The sequence below is a fragment of the Ascaphus truei genome, chromosome 6 (assembly GCF_040206685.1).
Source record: "Ascaphus truei isolate aAscTru1 chromosome 6, aAscTru1.hap1, whole genome shotgun sequence".
Lineage (NCBI taxonomy): Eukaryota > Metazoa > Chordata > Amphibia > Anura > Ascaphidae > Ascaphus > Ascaphus truei.
In genome coordinates, this window is record NC_134488.1 from 25,208,760 (window position 1) to 25,222,559 (window position 13,800).

General features: G+C 47.5%; 1 protein-coding gene across 2 annotated transcripts in view; it reads right to left on the reverse strand.

The window, feature by feature from the left end:
* The window catches only part of ACAP3 (ArfGAP with coiled-coil, ankyrin repeat and PH domains 3), a 156,611-nt gene that overhangs the window by 58,794 nt on the left and 84,017 nt on the right, over positions 1–13,800 (reverse strand). For both annotated transcript variants that reach the window (XM_075603669.1, XM_075603667.1), the window contains exons 5-6: positions 9,870–9,928; positions 2,909–3,092 (exon numbers count right to left, since the gene is read on the reverse strand). In XM_075603669.1, coding sequence (XP_075459784.1) covers positions 2,909–3,092; positions 9,870–9,928 — 243 coding nt within the window. The remainder of the gene's footprint in view (positions 1–2,908; positions 3,093–9,869; positions 9,929–13,800) is intronic.

A 13,800-nucleotide genomic window follows, 5' to 3' on the forward strand; every position in this document is an offset into this window, starting at 1 on the left:
GAAACAGAGTAGGGGGGGAGTGAGAAACAGAGTGAGGGGGGAGTGAGAAACAGAGTGAGGGGGGGGAGTGAGAAACAGAGTGAGGGGGAGTGAGAAACAGAGTGAGGGGGGAGTGAGAAACAGCGTGAGGGGGGAGTGAGAAACAGCGTGAGGGGGGAGTGAGAAACAGCGTGAGGGGGGGAGTGAGAAACAGAGTGAGGGGGGAGTGAGGGGGGAGTGAGGGAGGGAGTGAGAAACAGAGTGAGGGGGGAGTGAGAAACAGAGTGAGGGGGGGGAGTGAGAAACAGAGTGAGGGGGGGGAGTGAGAAACAGAGTGAGGGGGGGGAGTGAGAAACAGAGTGAGGGGGGGGAGTGAGAAACAGAGTGAGGGGGGGGAGTGAGAAACAGAGTGAGGGGGGGAGTGAGAAACAGAGTGAGGGGGGGGAGTGAGAAACAGAGTGAGGGGGAGTGAGAAACAGAGTGAGGGGGGAGTGAGAAACAGCGTGAGGGGGGAGTGAGAAACAGCGTGAGGGGGGAGTGAGAAACAGCGTGAGGGGGGGAGTGAGAAACAGAGTGAGGGGGGAGTGAGGGGGGAGTGAGGGAGGGAGTGAGAAACAGAGTGAGGGGGGAGTGAGAAACAGAGTGAGGGGGGGGAGTGAGAAACAGAGTGAGGGGGGGGAGTGAGAAACAGAGTGAGGGGGGGGAGTGAGAAACAGAGTGAGGGGGGGAGTGAGAAACAGAGTGAGGGGGGGGAGTGAGAAACAGAGTGAGGGGGGGAGTGAGAAACAGAGTGAGGGGGGGAGTGAGAAACAGAGTGAGGGGGGGAGTGAGAAACAGAGTGAGGGGGGAGTGAGAAACAGAGTGAGGGGGGGGAGTGAGAAACAAAGTGAGGGGGGGAGTGAGAAACAGAGTGAGGGGGGGAGTGAGAAACAGAGTGAGGGGGGGAGTGAGAAACAGAGTGAGGGGGGGAGTGAGAAACAGAGTGAGGGGGGGAGTGAGAAACAGAGTGAGGGGGGAGTGAGAAACAGAGTGAGGGGGGGAGTGAGAAACAGAGTGAGGGGGGGAGTGAGAAACAGAGTGAGGGGGGGAGTGAGAAACAGAGTGAGGGGGGGAGTGAGAAACAGAGTGAGGGGGGAGTGAGGGGGGGAGTGAGAAACAGAGTGAGGGGGGAGTGAGAAACAGAGTGAGGGGGGAGTGAGAAACAGAGTGAGGGGGGAGTGAGAAACAGAGTGAGGGGGGAGTGAGAAACAGAGTGAGGGGGGGAGTGAGAAACAGAGTGAGGGGGGAGTGAGAAACAGAGTGAGGGGGGAGTGAGAAACAGCGTGAGGGGGGAGTGAGAAACAGCGTGAGGGGGGAGTGAGAAACAGCGTGAGGGGGGAGTGAGAAACAGCGTGAGGGGGGAATGAGAAACAGCGTGAGGGGGGGAGTGAGAAACAGAGTGAGGGGGGAGTGAGGGAGGGAGTGAGAAACAGAGTGAGGGGGGGGAGTGAGAAACAGAGTGAGGGGGGAGTGAGAAACAGAGTGAGGGGGGGAGTGAGAAACAGAGTGAGGGGGGGAGTGAGAAACAGAGTGAGGGGGGGAGTGAGAAACAGAGTGAGGGGGGAGTGAGAAACAGAGTGAGGGGGGGAGTGAGAAACAGAGTGAGGGGGGGAGTGAGAAACAGAGTGAGGGGGGAGTGAGAAACAGAGTGAGGGGGGGGAGTGAGAAACAGAGTGAGGGGGGGAGTGAGAAACAGAGTGAGGGGGGAGTGAGAAACAGAGTGAGGGGGGGAGTGAGAAACAGAGTGAGGGGGGAGTGAGAAACAGAGTGAGGGGGGGAGTGAGAAACAGAGTGAGGGGGGGAGTGAGAAACAGAGTGAGGGGGGGAGTGAGAAACAGAGTGAGGGGGGGAGTGAGAAACAGAGTGAGGGGGGAGTGAGAAACAGAGTGAGGGGGGAGTGAGGGGGGGAGTGAGAAACAGAGTGAGGGGGGAGTGAGAAACAGAGTGAGGGGGGGAGTGAGAAACAGAGTGAGGGGGGAGTGAGAAACAGAGTGAGGGGGGAGTGAGAAACAGAGTGAGGGGGGAGTGAGAAACAGAGTGAGGGGGGAGTGAGAAACAGAGTGAGGGGGGAGTGAGAAACAGAGTGAGGGGGGGAGTGAGAAACAGAGTGAGGGGGGGAGTGAGAAACAGAGTGAGGGGGGAGTGAGAAAAAGAGTGAGGGGGGAGTGAGAAACAGAGTGAGGGGGGGAGTGAGAAACAGAGTGAGGGGGGAGTGAGAAACAGAGTGAGGGGGAGGGAGAAACAGAGTGAGGGGGGGAGTGAGAAAAAGAGTGAGGGGGGAGTGAGAAACAGAGTGAGGGGGGAGTGAGAAACAGAGTGAGGGGGGAGTGAGAAACAGAGTGAGGGGGGGAGTGAGAAACAGAGTGAGGGGGGGAGTGAGAAACAGAGTGAGGGGGGAGTGAGAAACAGAGTGAGGAGGGGAGTGAGAAACAGAGTGAGGGGGGAGGGGGGGGTTTAGGTAGCAGCAGCCGCCACGTCCATAACTTAATGCAGGGGGGGGGGGGGGGCTCAACTCCTGTCCTCAAGCCCCAACAGCAGGTTAGGTATTCAGCACAGGTGGCTCAATCAGTCCCAGCTTCAGCACAGGTGGCTCAACCAGTCCCAGCTTCAGCACAGGCAGCTCAATCAGTCCCAGCTTCAGCACAGGCAGCTCAATCAGTGCCTGAATATCCTGAAAACCTGACCTGTTGAGCACCCCTGACTTAATGCACCACAACTTATGTATTACCACACACACACACACACACACACACACAGACACACACACACACACACACACACACACACACACACACACACACACACACACACACACGCGCTTCTGTGACCTGCCACTTAGGTCCCATTCTGCACCTGGCCACAGGGCGGGCAGCCTCTCCGATCTGCTCACCTGTAATACGTAGTCCAGTGCCAGGTGGCGGAAGCACTTCCGGGTGATGGTCAGCGTGCCCGTGGCTTCCTCCACCTCGTGCGGTTTGTGGCGCGGGGCCTGGGCATTCTTCACCAGCGCAATATCCAGGTCCTCTCTCACCTTGTCAAACTGCTTCTTCGTTTCCTTGAACTTCCTCACATCCCTGAAATGCAGAGACATGGGTGATATATACCAGGTTCCTCAGGGAACCACCTGCATTCACCTGGATGCAAATGCATTGGTTATGGGACACACCTGGTGTGGCCACGGGACACAGGGAGAGGTCTGAAAAACCCTGAGCATATCAGTACATGGCTACAGTGTTTCCCTAATCAAGAGGACACGTTGATATGCAAACCATGAACATATTTTTGGCAACATGATAGAATAACATTACTTGCAAAGCCACGCGCTGCTAATTCTTCAGACAACACAGTGGTTGAAGCAGCAATAATACATTTCAACTTTATCTGTTCTTATTTTTATATTTAAAGCGTGTGACCATGTATATTTCTACATTATTACCTAAGCTGGCAATCATTTTGTGCTCCTGTTATAAATCTGTAAAAATCCTGATTGTGGGCCTAACATAATGGCTGCCTTTCATTTTCAATCAATCCTTCAGTCAGTGTAACTCAACAGTTACAATATAGCCTTATATTACTACGGTAACATTATCTATTGTTACAGTTTGCAGCTCAAACTGCTGGGAACATTGGCAACAAATGATCACAAACAGGAAAGGGTTGCAAATATCTTGCACTGCTGGGGAGGTGGGTTACAACCTGCTATAGAAATCACAGGATGATTAGGGGGCCTATGCAGAGAGCAGCGCTAGAATAAATTGGAGAGTTTAAGAAAAAGTAGCTTTAATGGAGAGTTTTATTCTCCATATGCAGAAATGGGCGAAATCCGCTATTTTTAGCATTACTGCATGTGGAGAATTGTAAATGAGGAGATTCGCGCAGCTGAAAGGGGAGAAAAAAAAATCGCGCATTTTCTTTTTCCCTATAGCCGGCGAGCTCCTGCTTCTTGCCAACTTTAGTTGGCGGAGAAAATTGACGAAAATCGTGCCAAAAACAGCCGCTAGATGGCGAGCGCGCCTTTCTGAATTTGGATATTTTTCAGACTGGCGAGATGTAGTTTCTCGCCAGCCGCGCGGCGAGATTTATAAATAGAAAAAAAAATGGCGCTTTTTTCATACCTCGCCATTTTCGGCTGTTTTTAGCGCGATTTTCGCCGGAAAATGGCGAGAATATTAATAGCGCTGCTCTCTGCATGAGGCCCTAGGTCTTTAATGAGCTTTAAAACTCATTAAAAATGGCATTGAGTTGAATAAAAACAAAAACAAGTCACTATTATCCAATACTACAGAACTGATTAAAAAAAAAAAAAACATGATTTCACATGCTTTGCAGCTTGAAAGAGATGTTTTGAAGTAATAAAATTAAAAATAATTAATAATATATATTTTTAAATGTTATATATATATATATACAGTGGTTGACAAATCACAAAAAAAAAATCTACTCGCCACCTAGTACAAAACGTGTGCTGCTTGGGCAATATTTACTCGCCCAGGGGTTAAATCCACTCGCCCGGGGCGAGCAAATGTATAGGTTTGTCGAACACTGTATATATGTGTATATATATATATATATATATATATATATATATATATATATATATATATGTGTATATATATATATATATATATATATATATATATATATATATATATATATATATATATATATATATATATATAATATATATATATATATATATATATATACACACACACACCATAATACTGAGTTAAGTTATGGTGAGTAAAAAAAGTGACAAAAACCCTCCACAGGAAAGCAAATATGCAAATACAACTGTATGCTCATCTGCATGTCTTGGGCAGGTCTGCAACCCTGCCTTTCCCCATTATCACCCAGCATACAGCACTTCCACTGCAGCAAGGGATTCTGGGAAATGACATGCAAATGAGCATGCAGTGCCACTTTTTGCTTCAAAACCATTTTTAACATGGTTCCCTATAGGCTTAAGCTTGCTGCATGGTCACAGCTTTGAGCACAGCCAGGGTTAAGGTGCATACCCAGAAAACCCACCCACAGACAGCTGTTTCGACCTTAATGGGTCTCATCAGTGTGGGGTTAATTTTAACTGGGTATGCAAAGAGGCTTATGGGATAGGCTAAACCATAATACTGAGTTAAGTTATGGTGAGTAAAAAAAGAGACAAAAACGCTGCACAGGAAAGCAAATATGCAAATGCTTAAGCCTATAGGGAACCATGTTAAAAATGTTTTTTGAAGCAAAAAGTGGCACTGCATGCTCATTTGTTGTATTTCCATTATATATATATATCAGAATGACTGAGCCACTTGTGCTGAAGCAGGGATGGCCTGAAAACCTGACCTGGTGGTGGCCCTTGAGGATTGGAGTTGGGCACCCCGGACATATCCCCTTGAATGCCAAAGGCGTCAGCAACACATTCAGAGCAAGGTGTAGCAGGCCCACATGGCACTCAATGGGTTAAAGTAGCAGTCCCAGCAGTATCTGAACCAGGAGACGCCTCAACACCAATTCACAAAACTCCAATCTCTAGGGACCCAACCCCCCCCCCCCCCAGTTCCGGGGACATACATGATTGGATCCACCGTGGACACAACGTGGCTGCTGGAATCAGCTTCTCTTGGGGGTCAATAAAAAGCCATGAAGTCATCAGGAGACGGTATTATGACTTTCCATTGTTGAACCCAACAAGTCACATACTAATATCTCAGGAACCGAGGAGGCGCAAAGGGTGGATTTTGCCATTGATCAGCTCCAGAAAAACATCAAACTCAGGTTAAAAAAAAAAAAAATAGTTTGGAGGGGAGTAGTGCATCTTTATTGGATGAACATGAAATGATGTTGTTCATGGATGTAGTGAGCATGAGTATTCATGTTCTTTATAAATCTCTTCTTGGGATGTGCGAAAAGAATAACTATAAAGAACAAACCATTCTACAAACTGGGCTCTGGAATGCCCTTGTATTCAGTGTGGATGGGATTATACATAGATAAACAATTCCTCAAAATGCAGGTCTCCCCTAGGACAGAGGTACAAAGTACATTTCATCAGCTTCACCTGATGAAAGGTCCACCGGAAATGTGGTTTCTCCTCTGTTCTTGGCTGTCACATTAATTACACGGAGAATGGCATTGCAAACTTGTGAGTAGAGCCCTACTTTGTACCCCTGTCCTAGAGGAGACCTGCAGTTTGAGTAAATTGTTTGTCTATGCTGTGTTGGCCGAGGATTCTCCTCGCCTGAAACGGTTTCCCTGCACTTTGGAACTGTACTGGGATTTGACATAGACAGATGTCGAGAGGGGGAGAGAAAGACTGGCAGAGAACGGCAGAGAAGACAGGGCAGCGGGGTGGGGGGAAGAATCCTACATGGAGGATTTGAGGATATAGTTAGTGCTCCTCCCCACCACGCACACAGAGCTTCTGCTACTGACAGATTCTCACTTAATTACCCGTTGCTATAGAAACTGTCTCCCTCCCGGCTGGCAGCGATTGTGCTGCTTCTGTGGCCTACATACATAGATTGCCTTGGTGAACTCTTGCCTTGCCAGCTGCCGGGGAAACCAGTTCTGCCCCTGGCCTACCAGCCCCAAGCAGAGAGTGAGATCCAGTGCCAGCAGCTCCCAGTGCATGCTAACTCCGAATTCACTGCAGGAGATGAGTAACCACCACAATAAGTACCCCCCATTCGTTCTAAAGGGACAAAGACTAGTAGCCCGATCCTGGCAATAATGTATATACCTTGTGGCATCTTAAAAGCCCATTCCAGGGGTAGTCACTAGGTGCATCGTGAGCCAAATCTGGACCGGCAGACGGTCTTTTTGGGTTTGGTCTCCCTCTCTCAGTACAATGTATTTTTGTGTTGGCCAGCATCTTTACACTTTGCCCTCCTGGTCACTGCGTGGAGCATCTGCAGCCACTACTTTGTGATGTATGGGTTTGCACCACGGTGTCACCTGGAGCCCTGGTCCAGACCCTCGCTCTTTCTGTTCGATCAATGGCCTGCTGGACCGAGAGGGAGGTCACGTGGCGCGGTGCCTGCCCAGGGCTGCAGGCGACGTCATACAGCAGGGGCCACGGGCTTTCCTTCCGCTTAAGGTGGATTGTGTGCTCAGAGAGTGATACCTTGACCAAGCTTCCCAATACACCTACTCTAGCAAATCACACCTCTGCTTCCCCAGGAGTCTAGACCAGTGGTTTCCAACCTTTTTTGTAATTCTGAGGAGCCCCCAACCCTCTCTAATAGCGCGTCTAAGATCAGATGCATTGTAAATTCTTCTGTATTTGATACAGTTTTCAAACGACCAGAAAACTGCAGGGTAACCTAAGGCTTCCTAGGAAATCTGGTTGAAAAAACACTGGTCTAGACCTTGACCATACTGTACATTCACCAAGACATTTGGACCTTGACAAAAAAAATTATTTACCAAGTGGGGACGTTCACTGCACATTAGTGTTGCAGCCCTGAGGGTTTCATCTCCTTTCCGGAGAGACCTTTTTACCTGGTAATGCAACATTATTCTGCAGATACAGCTGCAAACTGATACAACAGATAAATTCCCCCAAAAGGTCAGTTACATCGAAGTTTATTTTATTGATATGAATAGCATTATGGGGGATATGAATAGCATTATGGGGGATATGAATAGCATTATGGGGGATATGAATAGCATTATGGGGGATATGAATAGCATTATGGGGATGGCGATATGAATAGCATTATGGGGGATATGAATAGCATTATGGGAGATGGGGATATGAATAGCATTATGGGGGATGGGGATATGAATAGCATTATGGGGGGTAGCGATATGAATAGCATTATGGGGGATAGCGATATGAATAGCATTATGGGGGATAGTGATATGAATAACATTATGGGGGATATGAATAGCATTATGGGGATTTGAATAGCATTATGGGGGATATGAATAGCATTATGGGGATGGCGATATGAATAGCATTATGGGGGATATGAATAGCATTATGGGGGATATGAATAGCATTATGGGGGATGGGGATATGAATAGCATTATGGGGGATGGGGATATGAATAGCATTATGGGGGATGGGGATATGAATAGCATTATGGGGGGTAGCGATATGAATAGCATTATGGGGGATAGCGATATGAATAGCATTATGGGGGATAGTGATATGAATAACATTATGGGGGATATGAATAGCATTATGGGGGATATGAATAGCATTATGGGGGATATGAATAGCATTATGGGGGATATGAATAGCATTATGGGGGATGGGGATATGAATAGCATTATGGGGGGTAGCGATATGAATAGCATTATGGGGGATAGCGATATGAATAGCATTATGGGGGATAGCGATATGAATAGCATTATGGGGGATAGTGATATGAATAACATTATGGGGGATATGAATAGCATTATGGGGGATATGAATAGCATTATGGGGGATATGAATAGCATTATGGGGGATATGAATAGCATTATGGGGGATATGAATAGCATTATGGGGGATGGGGATATGAATAGCATTATGGGGGATGGGGATATGAATAGCATTATGGGGGATGGGGATATGAATAGCATTATGGGGGGTAGCGATATGAATAGCATTATGGGGGATAGTGATATGAATAGCATTATGGGGGATAGTGATATGAATAGCATTATGGGGGATGGGGATATGAATAGCATTATGGGGGATATGAATAGCATTATGGGGGATGGGGATGTGAATAGCATTATGGGGGATGGGGATATGAATAGCATTATGGGGGTTATGAATAGCATTATGGGGGATGGGGATATGAATAGCATTATGGGGGATGGGGATATGAATAGCATTATGGGGGATGGGGATATGAATAGTATATTGGGGGATGTGAATAGCATTATGGGGGATAGTGATATGAATAGCATTATGGGGGATAGTGATATGAATAGCATTATGGGGGATAGTGATATGAATAGCATTATGGGGGATAGTGATATGAATAGCATTATGGGGGATATGAATAGCATTATGGGGGATGGGGATATGAATAGCATTATGGGGGATGGGGATATGAATAGCATTATGGGGGATATGAATAGCATTATGGGGGATAGTGATATGAATAGCATTATGGGGGATAGTGATATGAATAGCATTATGGGGGATAGTGATATGAATAGCATTATGGGGGATATGAATAGCATTATGGGGGATATGAATAGCATTATGGGGGATATGAATAGCATTATGGGGGATATGAATAGCATTATGGGGGATGGGGATATGAATAGCATTATGGGGGATAGTGATATGAATAGCATAATGGGGGATATGAATAGCATTATGGGGGATATGAATAGCATTATGGGGGATAGTGATATGAATAGCATTATGGGGGATATGAATAGCATTATGGGGGATGGGGATATGAATAGCATTATGGGGGATATGAATAGCATTATGGGGGATATGAATAGCATTATGGGGGATGGGGATATGAATAGCATTATGGGGGATATGAATAGCATTATGGGGGATGGGGATATGAATAGCATTATGGGGGATGGGGATATGAATAGCATTATGGGGGATGGGGATATGAATAGCATTATGGGGATGGGGATATGAATAGTATATTGGGGGATGTGAATAGCATTATGGGGGATAGTGATATGAATAACATTATGGGGGATATGAATAGCATTATGGGGGATATGAATAGCATTATGGGGGATGGGGATATGAATAGCATTATGGGGGATAGTGATATGAATAACATTATGGGGGATATGAATAGCATTATGGGGGATGGGGATATGAATAGCATTATGGTATACAATAGTAATACAACAAAAACAATGGAGAGCCAACTCACTCTTTGACAAAGATATGCAGCTGCTGTCGCACACAGCGTTGCGCCTGGTCAAAAAGCATCTGAAAAAGAAAAGAAAGATTTTGAGTTCAGATACCTTTCATTTATCTACTATTACAGGGGTGGACAACTCAGTCCTCAAGGGCTAACTACAGGTCAGGCTTTAAGGATATCCCCCTGCTTCAGCACAGGTGGCTCACTCAGTGATGAAGCAGGGATATCCTGAAAAACCTGACCTGTTGGTGGCCGTTGAGGACGAGACTTGGCCACCCCTGAGCTATAGCATTATTCACAATAAATCCATTCTTGGCAGAGGTTACAAGCGAAGGGCCGTATAACTGAAGTGGCAGCACCTTCATTACTTACCATGTATAACCACAGTGGCAAAGCATTCTGGGAAAGAGGTTACAAGCTTAGGGCCGTATAAATGAAGTGGCAGCACCTTCATTACTTACCATGTATAACCACAGTGGCAAAGCATTCTGGGAATACTATAGCTTAATATCCACCGCGACAATGAGGACCTCCCGGTTTGGGGAACCTCACCGGATTACGATAAAGACGTGATATTGATTTTATTAGGGTTTACATTACTTTTCATATTAAATCACACTCTTCGGGGTCCTGTGGCTGTAAAGCTAATCAGATGTTCAGGGGGAGCCACGATTGGTAATATAAAAGTTTGTGTTACCAGGACACCCTCCTACGGTCTCTGTACGTTCTTCCTGCGCACCACTTAGATTGTAAGCTCTTCGGGACACAGGCTTTTTTTTCCTAATGTTACTTTTATGTCTCAAACGCTTATTCCCATTATGTGTTATAGTATTATGTCACGTGCATGACACACATACATACACATCCATACATTCTACAGTATATTGTCCCTTACCACCAATGCTGGGAGACCATTCCAGGAATCCATCACCCCATCTATACAGTAACTCCCAAACTTTTATTTTGTAACACTGCATCCCAATACTATGTGCTTATATGTACTTAGCACCACTATGCTATAAGACAGGGGAGCGCAAACGTTTGCTGCTGCGCCCCCCTGCCTTCCCTCCTATGGTGCTCGCACCCCCCCCCCTTACCTTGATGCGGCATCAAATGACCCGCAGCGTCATTTGATGCGTGTGACGTCATGTCACATGACCCCGTGGCGTCATTTGCCATGGACACGAGTCCTGACGCCGGCAGTCAAGGTAAGTTTAGAGTTTGCAGAGGCCTCACGCGATCCCCCAGCATTACATTTAAATGCCTTGGGGAAGAGCGCAAGGCCTCTGTAACTGCCCCGCCCCCCAAAAAAAATCTCCCACCCCCCCACTTTGCGCACCCCTGCCTTAAAGTATGCAGAGGCGAGGTCTATATATTGCGCCACATGCTGTGGTGGGTACCACTAGCTACCAATTCTCCCCCCCAGAAAAATCTTGCGCCCCCCCCCCCCCAGTTTGCGCACCCCTGCCATAAGACACCTTTTGAAGCCCTTTCAATTGATGTCCTATAGAAGGGGCGGCCAACTCCAGTCTTCAAGGGCCACCAACAGGTCAGGTTTTAAGGATAACCCTGCTTCAGCACATGTGGCTCAATCAGTGGCTCAGTCAACGACTGAGCCACCAGGGCTGAAGCAGCGATATTCTTAAAACCTGACCTGTTGGTGGCCCTTGGGAACTCGAGTTGGCCGCCCCTGCTCTAATGTAACCAAGCTTAACGCAAAGATTATGTTGGGTCTAGAACCCTTATATCTCACCAATTCCAGCCCTTTCAATTGATGTCCTGTCGCATTTAAGTGCACGGTCCCCATGCACTGCTCCCCTCGCTCTGCACTGCTCCCCTCGCTCTGCACTGCTCCCCTCGCTCTGCACTGCTCCCCTCGCTCTGCACTGCTCCCCTTGCTCTGCACTGCTCCCCTCGCTCTGCACTGCTCCCCTCGCTCTGCACTGCTCCCCTCGCTCTGCACGGTGGAAATTAGTGTTCCCCTCTCAGCCTGGGGTAGATTATTTATAAGCTGCAAGGTGTGTCCGGCAACACGGACCCTTTATAAACCTTTTATGGGCTGTGTGTCTTCTTGGACTCATATTTGCATGGGTGCTTATGAAAGATGAACCCCTCAAAGGCACAGTCTTTATAGTTTGCACACACTATTTTCCCTGGTTTACAAGTCTCCCTTGAGGAGCCTTGACCTTGCACATGAGGGTTTGCATTTCCTCTTTCAGACACCAGAGGGTAATAGATGCTCACACTTTGTAACCATCATCCCTTTCAAGAGATGGTATAGAAAACACAGCCAGCTCCACATACGTAGCCTGGTGGCATATACAGTAGGAGATGCTGAAAGCCACAGCTGGTACAGTATATAAAGCATTGGGGAATAAAAACTCACGTAGGAAATTCCAACAACTCCCAACATGCACATTCTATGGTCACTCAACTTGTTTATACAGAATTCCTGCAGAGGCTCATTCACATAACGCTGACTGTGAAGGTTCATTTAGTAAATAAAAATATCACGTGTGAGCACATTCGCGTGTCCGACAGGTCTGCAACCCCTGCCTTTCCCCATTGTCCGTCTCTTAGCATCCAATGCTACGGCTACAGTCCCGGCGCTCTCTCCCTCCAACCGAGCGATCTGATGGACTTCAGATCACTCATGACTGGGGTCGTGGCGCGGTCCTGGCGTCACGTGGCTGGCTCGGCCCTCATTGGCTGAGCTGCCGCCGTGACGTGGCCATTGCTCGGCCGCCGCACCAAAACTCTTGTCTTTTGGCGAAAGCGGTCGATCATGGCGCAGTTTGCAGGCACGCGCAGGCAGCTACTGGGGCCGGCACCATACCTTGTGTGCGCCGCGCGCGCAACCACCGGCGACAAAGCCTTCCACTGCAGCCAGTGATTCTGGGTAACGACATGCAAATGAGCACACCGTGTCACCTTTTGCTTCAAATCCATTTTAACATGGATCCCTATAAGCGTATGCCTGTTGCATTACACAGCTTTTCAGCATAACCGGAGTTAAAGAAGTGCAGAGCGAGAGAGCGATTACACTATTGAGGTCTACAACATTGCCTATGTCTAAAATCAATGACTGATTCCAAATTGGTGAGGGTCACAGAAAGGTTACATGTCTGCCCACCCGGTCTTATGGACGGACATGTAGAGAAATGAAGACTGCTCCATACTGCATCATATGGGCCTTACTAGGGCAACACACAGCAATGTTATGTAACCACTTTGCTGTCGGGCAGGTAATGAATGGCTGGTATCTTTGGCAGCGGAGGGGTTAAGAATAAAAGATACGGGAATAATGTGCTAAACATCTCAAGCAGTGAAACGGTCTCAAGAAAATAACAAGATTAACTACTCTTTAGAAATTGCATTACAAAGCAATAATCTATGCTAGTTCATCACCGTGTCATGCTCATCCCCACGTGTTTGTACACGCGGATATGTGCGTATCTGCTTTTGCAGCCACACAGCCACACAGGCATACAGTATACAGTATATATGCAAACATAGGAAGGAGCCAAATCAGTCAGATGCTCGGGGTTTTGAAGGATCCGTGTTAGCTCATGTCAGATTCAGACTCAGTAACACTGTCACATTATACTATTAACTACAGTACAACCTTGCAGAGCCACTGAGAAAGGATCACACGTCTTGCAGAGCCACTGAGAAAGGATCACACATCTTGCAGAGCCACCGAGAAAGGATCACACGTCTTGCAGAGCCACCGAGAAAGGATCACACGTCTTGCAGAGCCACCGAGAAAGGATCACACGTCTTGCAGAGCCACCGAGAATGGATCACACGTCTTGCAGAGCCACCGAGAAAGGATCACACGTCTTGCAGAGCCACCGAGAAAGGATCACACATCTTGCAGAGCCACTGAGAAAGGATCACACATCTTGCAGAGCCACTGAGAAAGGATCACACATCTTGC